At 38.5% G+C, this 15862-nt stretch overlaps 1 protein-coding gene and 1 long non-coding RNA gene across 4 annotated transcripts in view; one reads left to right on the top strand and one right to left on the bottom strand.

The window, feature by feature from the left end:
- Positions 1-9598, bottom strand: part of PIK3C3 (phosphatidylinositol 3-kinase catalytic subunit type 3) — a 190483-nt gene extending 180885 nt beyond the window's left edge. Inside the window, exons 1-3 of the mRNA XM_020985729.2 lie at positions 9449-9598; positions 6148-6336; positions 2588-2731 (exon numbers count right to left, since the gene is read on the bottom strand). Of these exons, the coding sequence (XP_020841388.1) occupies positions 2588-2731; positions 6148-6336; positions 9449-9516 (401 nt within the window). The 5' untranslated portion in view covers positions 9517-9598. The remainder of the gene's footprint in view (positions 1-2587; positions 2732-6147; positions 6337-9448) is intronic.
- Positions 9599-9729: 131 nt separating this feature from the next.
- Positions 9730-15862, top strand: part of LOC110207947 (uncharacterized) — a 142414-nt gene continuing 136281 nt past the window's right edge. For 2 of the 3 annotated variants that reach the window (XR_002324367.2, XR_002324368.2), the window contains exon 1: positions 9730-9844. This is a non-coding gene — a long non-coding RNA (uncharacterized LOC110207947). Of the gene's footprint in view, positions 9845-15329; positions 15467-15862 lie in introns of all 3 variants that reach the window. The other variant, XR_002324370.2, reaches the window with a different exon arrangement.

The raw sequence follows: 15862 nt of genomic DNA on the forward strand, positions 1-15862 counted from the left end.
AGCATGTGATTTCCACAACAAAAAGAGCCAAGTCTAGCCCCACAAAGGCTACTATATAGTGACTGGATCTCAGGGACTTTAAAGGTCCAACATAGAAAGTAGTGACGATGACCTTTGGATTCTAACCTCTGGATATTTAACTTTAGGTAAAATCTGAAAAAAAGGGAAAAAAAATAAAGAACTGCTATTTACATAGATACTTCCTTGCTGTTCTGCAATAGCATACAATAAATATGATTCTCTATTCTACCTGAAAATTAGAGTCTATCAGCGCCACATAAAAAAGAATGTATCTGCAATAACAAAGAGCTCCCAACACTGAGTAGTCTGACTAGCTAAACTCAAGTGAACAAGAAATAAGCATATTTAGGAGGAAAATGATTCACCAAGTGATTTAAGGGTCACCTATATGTGAGGCAGGGGGAAGCGATTATGCCAACTGACTGAAAATGATCGACTCAAATCACCTCCATTCTTGTGACACTAATGGAGCCTCAGCTCAGAGCTTCCCAGCTTCCAGGTGGCACACCAGAAGAAGAACACAGCAATGTGACCATTTGGGAAATTAAGTTTACCAGGCAGGACAGAAAAGTGGGCACAGCAGGCGGGCTCTCCTCCAGACTCAGGCCCAGCCTCCAGCAACAGCTGCTGCTGCTGCTCCAGTCTTAGTGCCAAGTTGTCCTATGGTAGCAACAGCTCTAACTTCAAAATTCACATTTCGAAGCAACATCTGCAGGAGAAATCTTCTGCAGATTGCCTCTGGTCCTAGGCCAACTCAACTGAAAGATCAATCTATTCTTTGGCTGCTTAGAGACATTCCAAGCTATCATTTCACATTCAGGGAAAAGAAGTTATCCTGGCCTTATCTTGATAAATTATTGTAATTCTTAAGCTGTTCACTGAGAAGCTCTGGTTCGGCTTGGACACTCAGTCATGGAAGAGAAACTGCTAAAGTCAAAGTAGCTGAATTGTGAAGAAATAAGTATTAATAACGGAAACCAGCTTTTTAAAAAGAAATACAACATATCTCTCACACAGACACATATATGTAACATAAATAACAGCAAATAGCATATTTCTATATTCTCTAAGTGTCCAATTGTTTGATAGCGTCCTGAATGTTTTAGGAACATCTTTTAAAAGAAACTGTGCTGCCCAAACCTTTACAGACCACTGTAATTAAATATCAATCCCAAAGTAGCACTAGGTCATGAGACAGCATCCACACTACTTCACAATGTCACACAAAAGCAATGTCAATATGTGACAATGTCACACAGGAGCATGCCATTCCCACTGGGTCGGGAATATAAAGGGGAAGGAAATGTGATGTAGATATTTCAGAACTAATGTAGTCTCCAAAAGGTATCATTTGCATCTATAGCTTGATGTGTTCAGGACTCCTAGTAGGAACATTAGGAACAGTTCATACTATCTTTGCCAGGCAAGAGCAAAGGCAGATGACTTAGAAAGCCTCAATGACTTAATTTACTTAACACTGTAAAAGGTAGGTTCAGTTTGCCTTATACTAACTTCTATTATGTCTATAGAATTTCTTGTGGCTGTTACATTTCCATGAAAAACAAATCATGCATTCTCATATTTTAGAAACATCTTGAAATGGGATAACAAAATGCTTTAGCTTAATTAACTGGAAGATAAAGTAGTTTTTCTTTTCAATAAAATGTTAACAGAGGAATCAGTGAATTGAGGCATGGGGAAGATACAAAGAAAATAAATATCACATAATATTTCATATCCAGGAAAGTGAATTATGATAAATGAACTAAATATATATAAATGTATAAATAAATGAACTAAAAATATAGACATATTTGTCAAAGCCAAGAAAATTACAGGAGGCTGAGAATTACTGAAGTCCAGCAGATGGACTAGACTTTTAAAAACTTAGTTCTGCCTCTAGCATATTGTTGTATGTCCTAGTGGAAGCCCCAGAAACATTAACTGAGGATAAATTATCAAAGGCTTAATTTGTGACTATGGGCAGGTCATTTCACTTCCCCTTATTTCTCTTTTCTGCCTAAAAAATGAAAATATCATTTGTCCAAGGTTACTTTGACACTAAATAAATATGAATAAATCTTGAAACAAAGTACTAATGCAAGAACCACAGTATGATATAGGTAGCTTACTGATTACACCAAGATTGAAAAAGGCAAAATGTTTTACCTCTAAAAAGTTAGGGTGGGGAAAATATAGAGAAGTGGTTAGTACTGCTGCCAAAATCTCTTTAGCCCATTAGAAAGGACCGTTTATCAGTTTTTCAAGGGCTGTCAGTCAATAAGACATAGAAGGTAATATAGGGTTTTGCATTTGTTTTTCCATGGCAACCAAAGCCCTCCTGAGTAGGAGAAAATGGGAAACAATGACACTCTGGAGGAGGCATACCTCTGGCTCAGTAATTTCTCATTCTCATGAATAACGAGGAAATGCATTGAGCCTGAATCCACTTCCCAGCATGCATGCAACTAAGGCACATGCTGGGCCTTAAAGCACCATTCCTCTCCAAAGACAATGACAAGGGAGCCAAAATTCTAACAGAGGGTGAGGCAAAGAAAGTACTTACCCATATTTTCCAAAGAGTGAGACTGTTGTCCCTCCTACAGGGACTGCTTTTCCAGGTCCATATACATCCCATATTGTCAGAGCCACCTGAGCATTCCTAGGCAGGTCAGGATATTTCACTGGTAACTTTAACCATTCATTCCAACTATAAAATGGAATCGAACATTGTTATATGAGTTTTCTTTTAAACTGATCATAAAGAGGAACAGATGCACAGAACTAGGCCTTAAAAAACTAGGCCAAAGCCAAAAGGAATCAAACTGAAGGCAAGTTACTCTAAAAACAAAACAAAAGAACCCAGAGAAAATTTAAACTACAATAAAAATTATATCTTTCTTCAGGCAAGTGATGTTTCATCACCAGGATATTTTATGATTCACAGTGCTTCCACAACGGTGTATGAAATACCAGAAAAGAGAAAAAGAGAAGATCTTTCTCCTTTATAACACACTATGGTAATTACTGAAATATTACAGATGGACAAGAGCTGTTCCTTTAACTGAGGCATGTTCTTTTCCACCACAGATCACTTAATTAGCATTAATAACTTTAGATACCTTTTATTTTCAAAGCACTTTCAAGTATATTGATCTTACCAGGAATGTTTGTTCCTAAAAAAGCAAAAAAAAGTCAAGTGTTTCCTTAACTTCTATTCTTTCCCTTTAATAGCTGACATTTATATAGTGCTTTATAATTTACAGAGTGCTTTACACACATTATCTCATTTGCCTTTTACAATAGCCCTATCAGTCATGGCAGGCACTAAGATTGCCAATTTAAAGATAAGAAAACAGACATCAGAGAAGGTAGGAAGAGGCTTGCCCCAGGTTGCAGAGTTAGTACTGAGCTAGAATTCAAATCGAAGTCCTCTGACTTCAAATTTAATGTTCTTTCCCTCTGACAGCTTCCTCTTACATTAAAACTTCACACTGGAATCACTTGATAATTAGAACTCCCCTAATCAGCAGAAGCTTTCTACAATCCCAAAAGGATACCATGCAAGTGATTACTATAATCACAAAGTAATATACAGAAGACACACTCAATGATTTGGGAAAAAAGCTTCTGTTCACACAAAATTATTCTCATAGGGGCATAACCCACTGTTATGCAATGAATACAAAGGAAATTTGGCTCACAGTCAGCACTGGTAAGAAAAGAAAATATCTTGCAATTTGTTTAAATGCAAATGGAATTTAAAACAACAACAACAAACTACTAACTGCTGTATACACTACTAGCTTTCAAGAACATCACAGATAATTATTGGTAGCTGTCAATTTTATGGAGAATCTAAAAGTTGCTACATACCTTAATCAATCTCTGAGCAGTTCTTAAAAAATAAGGCATATACCTTCAGAAAATCATTCAAAGTTACAGATAAGCTTAAGTAATTAAATGAATCCATTTAATTTCTACCTACACAGTAAGCCAGGCTGAGAAGGTAATAATAGGCATTATTCTCTTTTCCAATGAGACAAACTGCGGAGAGGTTAATTAACTAGACTAAAGTCAAAGAACACATCAGCAACAAAGCCAAGAAGTGAAACCTCCTTCTTCAACTCTTAGGTTATAGCCATTAAAAACTACAGAACAGAGCTTCTGGAAATCAGAAGGGCAGAACTAGACGATAAATATGCAACCTACTGTATTTAATCACACAGAAAACCTGGGCATTTTTGATACTTTTAAACTAAAAAATACCTCCTAATGGGAAAAATCATAAAGAAAGCATACATAACATGTCTTTTTTTTTTCCCCTCTCTTTCTCTCCTAACAAGTGTTCACAGATTATGCATTCACTACAAATAGCAAGGTACCCTGGAAAGATCGTTAAGATTTCAGTCCTGGCTCTGTCACAAATTGCCCTTGAGACCTTAGTAATAAAGGATATAATAAAACATAAAATATACAAGGACATAATAAAAGGATTTGTGCTGTAAACTTAAACTCGGTCAAAAGACTGCACCCAAAGATGGAGAAGACCACATGTGGCCTCCAGCTGCAAGTTCCCCACCCCTGCCTTAGGCAAACTTCCCCATTTGGGGGGAGGGGTTAACCTAGAGAGATGCGAAACATGCTGCTGGGAAAGTGTGGCCCACAATAAGGTTAGAAAATAAATGGGATATATTTAACAAAATGAATAAAAATTCAATAAAACATAGATAATGTTAAAATATGACTTACTAAGTCATCATGCAGTGTACAAGGACCCTTACGTATGGTTGAATGGCCTGTTTTTATTTCATACTACTGATCTAGATGGTCTTTAGGGTCCTTTGCAGCTCAAACTCTAAAATCCTACATGAAAAAGTTTACGTCATTTATTTTATTGTTTGTCAATTACAAATTGGCTCAGTTCAAGTATTTCATAATAATTTTTAGACACTAAATATTAAGGTGTTGGGAACCTAGAGATATCTTCTCATGACTCAGAAAAGTATTTCACAGGACTAACTTTTCAAAGAATAACTTCAGTTTGCAAAAGTATTTATTACCCCTTCATAAGTTAAAATACAGTGATTCTAAAGATATACAATTTTACCCTGACTACAGTCATGTCACAAAAAACATCCTACTCTTAAGATTACTGGACTAAGCCCCATTAATTGCTAATTATTTCCCAAATTGTTATCTCATTTGCTTATTATAACTTTTTAAATAGTAGGAAAGGCCATATAAAAAATGTTGGTAATTCACTGTCTTTTCTTAATCCTTCTGAAAGTCACATAAGGAATTTCTTGCCTTCCTGACCATGCATTTTGTATGATTATTGTTCAGGTGAATTTTCAAAAACATTCATTCAACCTACAGTAAAGTGAACCTTTTTTTCACTTTGTCTTTGCTCAACTGTGAGAATCACAAAAAGAGAAAGGGGTTAGAGGATCATAAATTTAAGGTGCTATCATATCCAACCCCAACATTTTACATATGAGGAAAGGGAGGCACAGAGAGGTCAAATGACTCACCAAGGCTCACACAGCTAGTATCTGAGGCACGACTTGAACGCAAGTCTTAATAAATCTAAGTCTAGTGTACCATTCACTACACCATCCTCTTATTGTTTCCACAACCACATTCTTACATAAAAGAATTAGCACCTTTCAGCATGATAAAAGTCCTTGAACTTAAACAAGAGAGCTGTAACCAAAATGCATAGAAAGATAAAGAGATCTATCTCCACATATATAAACACCTAACACCTGACTGAGATGGAAAGCCAAGGTCTTGATGATCCAAGTTTTTGTTTGGCAATAGGGCATACGTGCAAAATAAATCTCTCTAAAGAACAGATGCTTTTGAATTTTTTAAAAATCCAAAGTGCTTATCAGAGTATTTTAATACACTGAACACTAGGTATATTCAAACATCAACTCCTAACACAATTATAATATGACTAAAATATTATCCTATCATGATAAGATCCTGTTTGAATTTCTAGACTATAAAAAGTCAATGGGCATCCAATTTTTCTCCATAGGCCAGCTAAAAATACATAAAACAAATAAAAGAAAAATGGTACTTCAAGATCCCACAACATATGAGAAAATAGATACTCACTTCCATCTTGTACTAAAAGCCTTATAGGAGGTTCTCACTGGCAAAGCCAAAGGTTTCCCTTCAGCAAAAACTTGACAAGTAACATAAAGGTCAGAACAGGTCTCCTGGTATAATCCTGAAAACTTCAACATAGGGTCTTCAAGCACAGCTTTGTAACTCTTTTGTTCTCTCTTCCCTTCAAGGCTTCCTCTGAAAGCAAAAAAATCATAACAATGCATTAGGTATTTGATGATTATTTAAAAACAACTATTAACATTCAGCACAAGGAACTTGGATCCAAAGAACATGAAGCTGGTTTAATAAAAATTCCTCCCCTACACAGCTGCCATATTAACATGCTTAAAACACAGGTCTGACCATGTCATTCTTCTACTCAAGTAGTTCCAGTGGCTCCCTATTGTCATTAAGATAAAATACAACTTCCTCTTTTTGGCATTTAAAACCCTTCTAACACACCATCCTCCAGGCAAACTTGCCTACTTGCTGTCTACCCACATAGCTCCTCTCCCAGCTTTCTCTCCTGCCTTGGTGCCTTTTCACGTCCCTCATCACTGGAATGCTCTTTCTCCTCACATCTCCTGTTCAGGACAGACCACAACATCTATTATGATTCAATCCCTTTCCCCACTAATTGCTAATGCACTGCTCGAAAATTATTTTGCATTTATTTTAAATTTACTTATCTGTACACATGCTGTTTTTCCCTAAAAGAACTATGCTTCTTGAAAGCCAGTACTTTTAGGAACTCTGGGGTAGGGGGAGGGCTTCGTATACTCAGTGACTTTCTTATACACAGTAGATGTTTAATAAACACTCGTCAGGTGAAGCAATTTAAAGTTCTTTTTGCTTCTAACAACAGAAGAGAACAGAATATAAGCTCCTCGCAAGCAAAGTTTTGTTGTTTTGTTGTGTTTTGGGTTCCTGATCGCACAGGTATGACTGACAGTTCCTCAAATATTGCTGTCAATAAATACTTAAAAAATAAACCAAGTTAAAATTTTTTTTAAAAATTTGTAATCATGTGGTGTCTCCAAATCGCAACATATTCAACATGAGTCACTTTTCAAGGACCAGAAGATTTTTACATTTCATGTGGCCTGTTACTACTTCTACTAATGATAATGGTCACTAAATCATTGTTATACTGGGTAAGTCATATGACCTATCTGAGCTTCAGTTTCCTCACCTGCAAAACAAAGTGTCTGAATGATTACTAAGATCCATTCCAAGTCCATAATTAAATAGTCTTGTTACTTTAAAACATTTATTCATTATTAGCAATGTTTTTCAAAGAAAAACCCTAAAACAATCTTGTCAGCTTGGGCAGAGTTCCTAAACAGTAACTCTCTGGTCAACTCACACTCACTTCTAAATAATACAAAAAGGAAGGGAAAACGTATGGTGAAAAATATTTAAACTACAAAAGAGAATATGTGCATTGTACTTGACAGCATTTACTTGGTATTGGAGTTCAAGGGAGTAGGAAGGAGGGGAAAGGTGACCTTAAACTATGCATACTAAAATTATTTTAAGTGTTTCCTGAAAAAGAGTAGGAAATATGTATTAAGAACATGACAGGAAGGGATATATGTGTGCTAGCAATTCTTACACATAGATGGCTTAATGTTAAGAGTTAATAATAGGTCGAATGATTAATAATGAGGCAGTTTGCTTAATGGTAATTTCCTTACAATATCTCAAAATGCATATCAAAAAACATTCTCAATTCAGTGACATCAAACTTCCAAAATAATTCTATGTATTCTCACCCCATAAATTCAAATTCTTTACATCCACTTCAATTCAACATACATTTATTAAATGCCTACTCTGTACAAGGCAGTTATGTATAGAGGATAGATAGCTTGCCTCAGAATCAGGAAGATCTAGGTTCAGGTCCCAACTTAATAAAACTCCAGTGGCTCCCAATTACCTCCAGGATTTGGCATTTAAAAGTTCTTCCCAAACTGGCCCCATGCTACCTTTCCAGACTCATTATACATTATTCCCCTTTACAATTTCGATGATGCAGTGAAATTTGCTTTCTTACAGTTCTTCATACACCACACTCAATTTCCCATCTTTGTGTCTTTTTGCTGGCTATTCCCAATGCTTGGAATGCATTCTCTCCTTACCTCTGCCTATTGAAATTCCTGGTCTCCTCTAAGAATCAGCTCAAATGACATGATTCCAGGCCACTCCATTCCTCCCATAATGTTTATCTGTTTTGTATGTACCTATATTCGAATAGGTTCCTTAAGGGCAGTGACCACTTTACCTTTATCTTTGTATCCCCAGCACTTAGCAAAGTGTGGCACCTAGTACGCACTTAATAAATGCATGATCATCAATTGATTTTTTTGCTCTGTGACTCTGGGCAAGTGTCTTAACCTCTCAGAGCACTCAGGCAATTCTACAAATTAATTTGCAAAGTAACTGATCTAGGAGCATCTTCTCTGTGAGAGTCCTACATCAATTAAATCACTGAGTCTGTCTCTATGAAAAAACGTACGTGGCCCTATGCTAAGTATTGGGAATACAAAGGCAAAAAAGAAAGTCTCAGTCATCAAGGATGACATCATCAATTCTACTGGCTGGCAGGTAGGGGGTAGGGGGTAATATGTAGTCAGATAAATTAATCTAAACTAACAGAGAGTAATATCCAAAGGGATATTACTGGGTCAATTGAGGAGACCAGGAAAGGCCTCCAGTAGGAGGTGGCAGCTCGGCTTTGCTTTGAAAGAAGCTAGGGATTCAAGGCTGTAGTTCCCTCGAGGTTTTGTTTTTTAAAACATCCTTACTTCACTTAAAAGGCAGCTAGGTGGCACAGTAAACGAAGTGCCGGACTTGGTGTCAGGGAAGGCCTGGGTTCTAGTTGTGCCCCAGACATTTATTTGCTGTGTGGTGCTGCACAAGTCACTTAACCTCTCTCATCCTCAGTTTCCTCAACTGTCAATGGGGTTAATAATGGCACTACTCTCCCAGGGCGGTTCTAGGAGTCTGATAAGATAATAAATGCAGAGCCCTTTGCGAACATCAATACCGGGTACAGATAGTGATGACAATGAAGCCCCCAGGGCACCAGCACGGACTCTTCTGTCAACACCGCCCAGTCTCCCCTCTTCTCCCGGGGAAGCTCGCGAGGCCCGCCCCGTCCCGGCCTGAAGCCCTCGGGGCTCGCAGGCCACACTCCGGCCTCTTGCTCCAAGGGTCTGCCCCGCTCCTCCCCAGGCTCCTGCTCTCGCTCGCCCCTGCCCAGCCACCCAGGCCTATCCCCAGCCCTGTCCGCGGTCGCCCTCACATCTTGAGCTGCACGTTGATGTCCAGCTCGCAGCTGTAGATGTAGTAAAATTTCTCCGCCTCCCCCATGGCGCCGAACCACAGACCCGGGCCTGCCGGGACCGGAGGACCGAACAGACTGCCGTACCACAACACTGACAGTACTTCCGGTTCCGCCCCCTGGGCTCGACTCTGACCAATCGTAGCTCAGAGATTCGCAGCGCCGCCGCGGGGTGGTTCGCAGGAAGCAGAGGTGCGCATGCGCCAGTTTTCGGAGTTCATCTTGCTTAAGGGAAAGAAGCATCCCGGAAGTGGAGTCGTACCGGATTCACGTGTTCACTTCTGGGCCAGTGAGGCTCAATCCTGCCTTCACAGGGAGGAAGAAGGAAGCTACTGTTTTGCTTTGCTGTGTCAATGTGTAAGTGTTTATTAAATGCCTGCTACACGCAGGCATCCTGATAAGCATTAGGGATACAAAGAAAGGCAAAAGACAGTCCCTGCTCTCAGGGAGCTCAGTCAAATGGGAGAGACGACATGCAAACAGCTGTGCCCAAGCAAGCATTGTAGATATTCAGCAGAGAGAAGACAGTCTCATTAGGGGGCCGTCAGGAAAGGCTTCGTGTAGGAAGAGTGATTTTAGCTAAGACATCAGGGAGCCAGGAGCCAGAAAGGAGAAGCGAGCATCCCAGACCTGAGGGATAGCCAAGGAAAATCCCCAGAGTCAGGAGTATCCTTATGGGAGAAACTCAAGTCCGCCAGGGTCACTACATCTACTTGTTGTGGGCGGTGGGATGTAAAATGCAAGAAATTTGGAAAATAAGAAGGGGGCTAGGTTATAAGTGTTTTAAAAGCCAAAAAGAAAAGAAAGAAAAAGAAAAAAAGGGAATTTGAATTTGATCCGAAAGACAATATGGAACCACTGGAGTTGATGAAGGGGGGGGGGGACGGTTCACATAGTCAGATGGGTATTAAGATCACTTTGATATCTGAGTGAAAATGGACTGGATTGGGAAGAAACTTGAGAAGGATAGAGCAACCAGCAGGGTATAGCAATATCCGAAGTGATAAGTTCCTGCACCAGAGTGGTGGCAGTGTCAGAAAGGAGAAAAGGGGCACATGCAAGAGATGTTACAAAAATGAAATGCAGGGGCCTTGAAAACAGATTGGATATTGGAATTGGGTTTGGGGGGAGGGAGAGCATGAGCCCGGGAGACCAGCGGGATGGTGGTAACCCCCCACAGTAACAGGAAAGTTAGGAAGAGGGGAGTTTGAGGGGAAAGATGATGAGTTCAGTTTGGGATATGTTGAATTTAAGATAGTTTAAGTATGCCATCTACTTTCCCTAATTGAAGGCTAAAAGTGAAATTTTAATTACCCACTCCTATATCGGGAAGCCAAGTAGGATTGATTTTCCGAGATGACAGATTTGACCTCTGACTTCTTGTTACTAAGCTCCCAGAAAGATCCTTTCACCCTTTTAGAAACAGAGGACAGACTTGGGACTAAGAATATGGTATCTTAGGTTTGAGTCTGGGCTTTACCACTTGGAGACTTCATAGGTTCATGAAGTAATAGAACCTGGAGAGTCCTTAGAGATCATCTATCCCAACTTCCACTCATTTTACAGATGAGAAAACAAGTCCAGATAAGGGAAATTATTTTCCCAAGTTTTCCTTAGCTAGTTGGTAGCAAAATCAAGTCCAGACTTAGGACTTCTCATCAGTACTGTTCAGTACTGTATTCTGATAGACTAGGTACAGAAAACTTGGGGAAAGTTATTTAAATACTCTGGTCCTCAGTTTCATCATCTGTGAAATAGAAATAATACTCTACTAATGTACTTGTTGTGAGGCTCAAACTGGATTAACATACTTTTAAAAACCTAATGTAATACAATAATATATTAGCATGTACACATTTTGTTTTTCCTGAAAGGCCTTCCCTGGTTGAGTGTAATCACCTTCAAGGCAAGGATTTTACCATATGTATAAATGTATGTATTACTCACTCATGGTTCCACTTTACAGCCCATGGGACTGGATTGTACCTCCTCTCTTATTTCCTCTCCATAGAGTCCTCCTCCTTAAGATGCAACTCAAGCAAATTCTTCTACATGAAGCCTTTCCTGATCTCAATAGCTAGTGCCCTCCCTCCCAAATTACTTTGTGTTTAACTACTTTGTATGTGTTTGTATTTATTCACTTTATATTTATACATGATACACACACACACACACACATACACATACACACATTTCATACCCACTTGTCTTCTCCATTAGAATGTAAGCTTCTTGAGAATAGAGGGTTGTTTTGGTGTTTGTACTTGTATCCCCAGTCTAGCCAGTTCCTGGCACATAATAAGCAAGCACTCAATAAGAATTTGTGAATTGATCAGTGTAGGGAACTCTTGGTGATGAGATACCCTGTATTAATGAAGAGAGTCAACTGTTTCCCAAATTTTAGTCTTAAAACAGTTGCCAGGAAACACTGAAAGGGTTAGTGACTTGTCCACAGTGCAGCTATTATTAGAGGCTGGACTGGAACCCAGGTTACCCTGACTCTAAAACAAATATCTTATGCCTTTCTTCAAATGGATCCTTGACTGAAAAATAAAAGGTCACAGATTTTTTTTAAATGGAGGAAAGTAGATGGAAGTATCTTTTATAATGCTGGCTGACCTCAACTTTCTCTGTGAAGTAGGAGGAAAGTAATTTGGGGATGAGAGAGGGCTATCAGTAAAGCTCAAGGCTTCAGGAGAGAGGAGAAGTTTTAAAACTGTGGAAAGCATATAATAAAGGCAATCAGAGATAAATAAAAGGATAAAGGCAGCATGGTGCAGTGGAAAAAGTGCTAGATTTAGAGTCAGAGAAACAATTCAAATCTAAGTTTTGTCACATTTACCATGTGACCTTGAGTAAATCATTTAAAGGGCCCTCAATTTCCTTATCTGTTGAAGGAAGGGCTTAGACTAGACAACTTCCAAGTCTAAGAATCTTTTATTGAATGTGGTGCAACCATGAAGGCCTTGATGATATTAGATAATGTGAATTTTTAGTGGGCTTAGTCTGTGTGATCTCATGACTTCCTCCAGCCTTTATTAATTGGGAAGAGTAGAAAAAGTAGATAGTGAGAGTGACCCACAGTTGAGAATTTATTAAATGTAAACAATGGAAGACCAGGGGAGGTACTATGGTACTGAAGATCAGTGAGGATGAAGAACAAATTTTAATAGTTGTAAGGCATCTGGAGATATGGAAGAACAGTAGATTGTCGTCAGAGAGGACAAGATCAGAGTTCAAAATCCCGGAGATAGAATGGTTTTGAATGGATGGTGAGAGCTAAGATGATCCCCCTCCCCAATGGGTCGCTGAAAAAAGAAATCATGGAGTAGAGAAAAGTTGAGAAATTGTAAGGGCAGGATACTCAAACTGGATGTTGAGGTTACCGAGATTGAGGGCAAGAGATGGGTTAGAAAGGAATTCAATTTAATAGGAACCTATTAAATGAAGAGTTGAAGGACTAAATAGGCAGAATGTGACATCTTTTTTTTGACATGGATAGTATGGGAATTTGTTTTGTTTGACTGGGCATATTTGTTATAAAGGTTTTGTTTTTCTTTTTTCAGTGGGGGAGCAGTAGAAGGGAGAGAAAAATAAATTCTTGTTAATTTTTTTTTAAATCCTTTTAAAAGAGTATTGTTTGCTATGTGTAAGGCATTGTGTTTGGTGCTGAGGATTTTTGTTTTAAGAGGAGAGTCTCCTTTTATGTTCTATGGGGGGAATGTACCATATATGTAAATAAATACATATAAATTAAAATTCAGGACAGAGAACCAAGAACTAAGAGAAGCAGGAAAAGTTTCAAAATTGATTTTTCAGTTTTCAAAGCTGATCTTTAAATGAAACTAAAGACTCTAAGAAGCAGATATGATGCAGGAATGTATTTCAGGTAATGGGGGAGGGGGGAAGCCTGTGAAAGGTACCCTGGCTGGAAATGAAATGCTGTGTTAGTGGAGTGGCAAGGTTAGTTTGTCTGGTACTTAGAGTAGAATACACAAGGGGGAGAAATATTTATTAAATAAGGAAGTATAGACTGGAACTAAATTATGAAGATCTTTAACCGCCTATAGACAATAGGGAACCTAGAAAAATTGATAAAACCCTACCAGATCAGCCTTAGAACTAGTCACAAGTTACTTAATTCATTGAGAAAGGAGAGACTATGATGAGATCAGAAGACGACAGAAATAAGGATCTAGATAGTGTTAGAGTTAAATGTTGTGAACTTAGAAAATCAGCTAGCCGCTAGCACTACATAGTAAGAGCTGAATTAATGCTTGTTGAATTGATCAATTATATGGGTAGTGATGGTAGCAGAGGGAAACAAAAAGGAGAGGTACTTGACTTTTGTGTCATGGACATCTCTGACCTTCAGGTGAAACCTATTGACCCTTTCCAATATTTAAAAAAGTGTATAAAATAAAATATATAGGATTACAAAAGTAACCATTTTGAAATATGGTTCTTTTTTTTTTTCGAGTTCACAGACCCCAAATTAAGACCTCTGGTTTCAGGGGAAAGAGAATTCAAATTTAAATATATTGAATTTAAGATGACTCCTAGACATATAGTTTGAAATGTTCAATAGTCAGTTGATGACATGGGACTGAAGCTCAGGTAAGAAACTGAATATATAGATCTAAGAGTCATCTGTATAGAGCTAATAGTTAAACTGACAGGATCAGATAAAGTTGTTATCAAAAGAGAAAGTATAGACAGGAAAAAAGAAGAGGACCTAGGGCAAAACCTTGGGGAACACCCCACAGATAGGGGTAGTGATGTGGATGATGTGTCACTAAAGGAACTTGAGGAGTGATCAGACAGGAAGAAAACTAGAGAGAATAGTGTCAGGAAAACCCAGAATATCCAGGAGGAAAGGGTGGTCAACAGTGTCAAATATTGTAGGGAGGTGAAAAGAATGAAGATTGAGGAAAACAAAGAAGCAAAAAATCAGATCTGATTAAGGAACCATAGATAACTTTGGAGACAGGAATTTCATGAATGATGAGGTTAGAAGCCATATTGAGTGAGATAAGAGGAAGTAGAGTCAGCAAGTATAGACACATTTTTCAAGGAGTTTGACTAAGAAAGGGTGGAGGGATATTATAACTTGAAAAGGATTGTAGTTTTTAATGAAGGTTTTTTGAGGATGAGGAAAAGAATTGTTTTTTGTTTTTTTGAAAAGCAGTAGGGAAGGGATCAATTGATAAGGTTGAAATTTTGAAGAGGAGAGGGAGATTAAGGATGTCTAAAACTGTATTATCTTTAATTGGCTTCCAGGTCATGTTGTTGACTCATATTGAACTTAGCTGTCTTTCATGCAAGCAATTATTTAGCCACACTTTTGCACCCATGTAGGATTTCACATTTATCCTTATTAAATTTCATCTTATTATGTTTAGCTTGATGAGACCTTTTTGGATCCTGACTCTGTGTTGCCTGTTTAACTATACCTTCCAGGTTAAGGCGATCTGTAAATTTGATGAGTAAGCTATCGTACAGAGGTACTCTACTAGAGTTCTTTGAAGCTGACCTCAATCCACTGATGCATACTCTGGCTCTAGTCATTCACCAGTTCCATATCCATTTAACTGTGCTGTAATCTAACCCACATCTCTCTAGCTTGTCCATAAGGTTAGCATGAGAGACTTTGTCAAATAATCTGCTTAACTTTAGATGTAACAATCTTCCACAGCCTTCCATTGCAGAGTGGGGTGACCTATTTTCCCCTACAAGTTTTCCTGATCTTTAAGCACCAAAGAGAGATGGAAGTGCAGAGAGAAAAAAGGCTCAGGGATGATGTAAAAGGTATCTGTCAAAGGTCACTCTGTCATCATTACAGGACTTTTAAAAGGGCAGACCCTGATACTTTGTGAAAGTCTCTCACTCTTCTGGCATTTGATCTGGCATCAGCAATCATCAAGTTTTCACTTGTCCTGAATAGGACCTCCTGCAAAGTAGAAGACTCAGACACTGATAGTAAGTAATAGAAGCAGGATTTGGACCCATGTCCTGTAATTCCAAATTCACTGTTCTTTCTACTGTATTGTCTAGGAAGTCAGCAGCTATAGCTGAGCATTTACACCTGGTGGGTTTTCCAGACATAGCATCCTGAACCACACTTCTTCCCAGCTTCCTTAAGTCTCCATGCATCCTCCCCACCCCATCAAATATAGTTCCTGAGTAGGGGGGAGCGCTAATGGTTTATAGACATTAGATTATTTATTTTTTCTTTCCAGGAAATAGTCCTCTTAGCCCCTTTTGATCTGCCAACATAATAACCCAGTCAAAAAGGGAAATGAAATATAATCGGTCATATATAAAGCTATTGTGATTTTCTAAGTCAATACATGGGCCCCAGGGATCCTTGTATAG

The sequence above is a fragment of the Phascolarctos cinereus genome, unplaced genomic scaffold (genome assembly GCF_003287225.1).
Source record: "Phascolarctos cinereus isolate Bilbo 61053 unplaced genomic scaffold, phaCin_HiC Scaffold_4;HRSCAF=312, whole genome shotgun sequence".
In the NCBI taxonomy this organism is placed as follows: Eukaryota; Metazoa; Chordata; class Mammalia; order Diprotodontia; family Phascolarctidae; genus Phascolarctos; species Phascolarctos cinereus.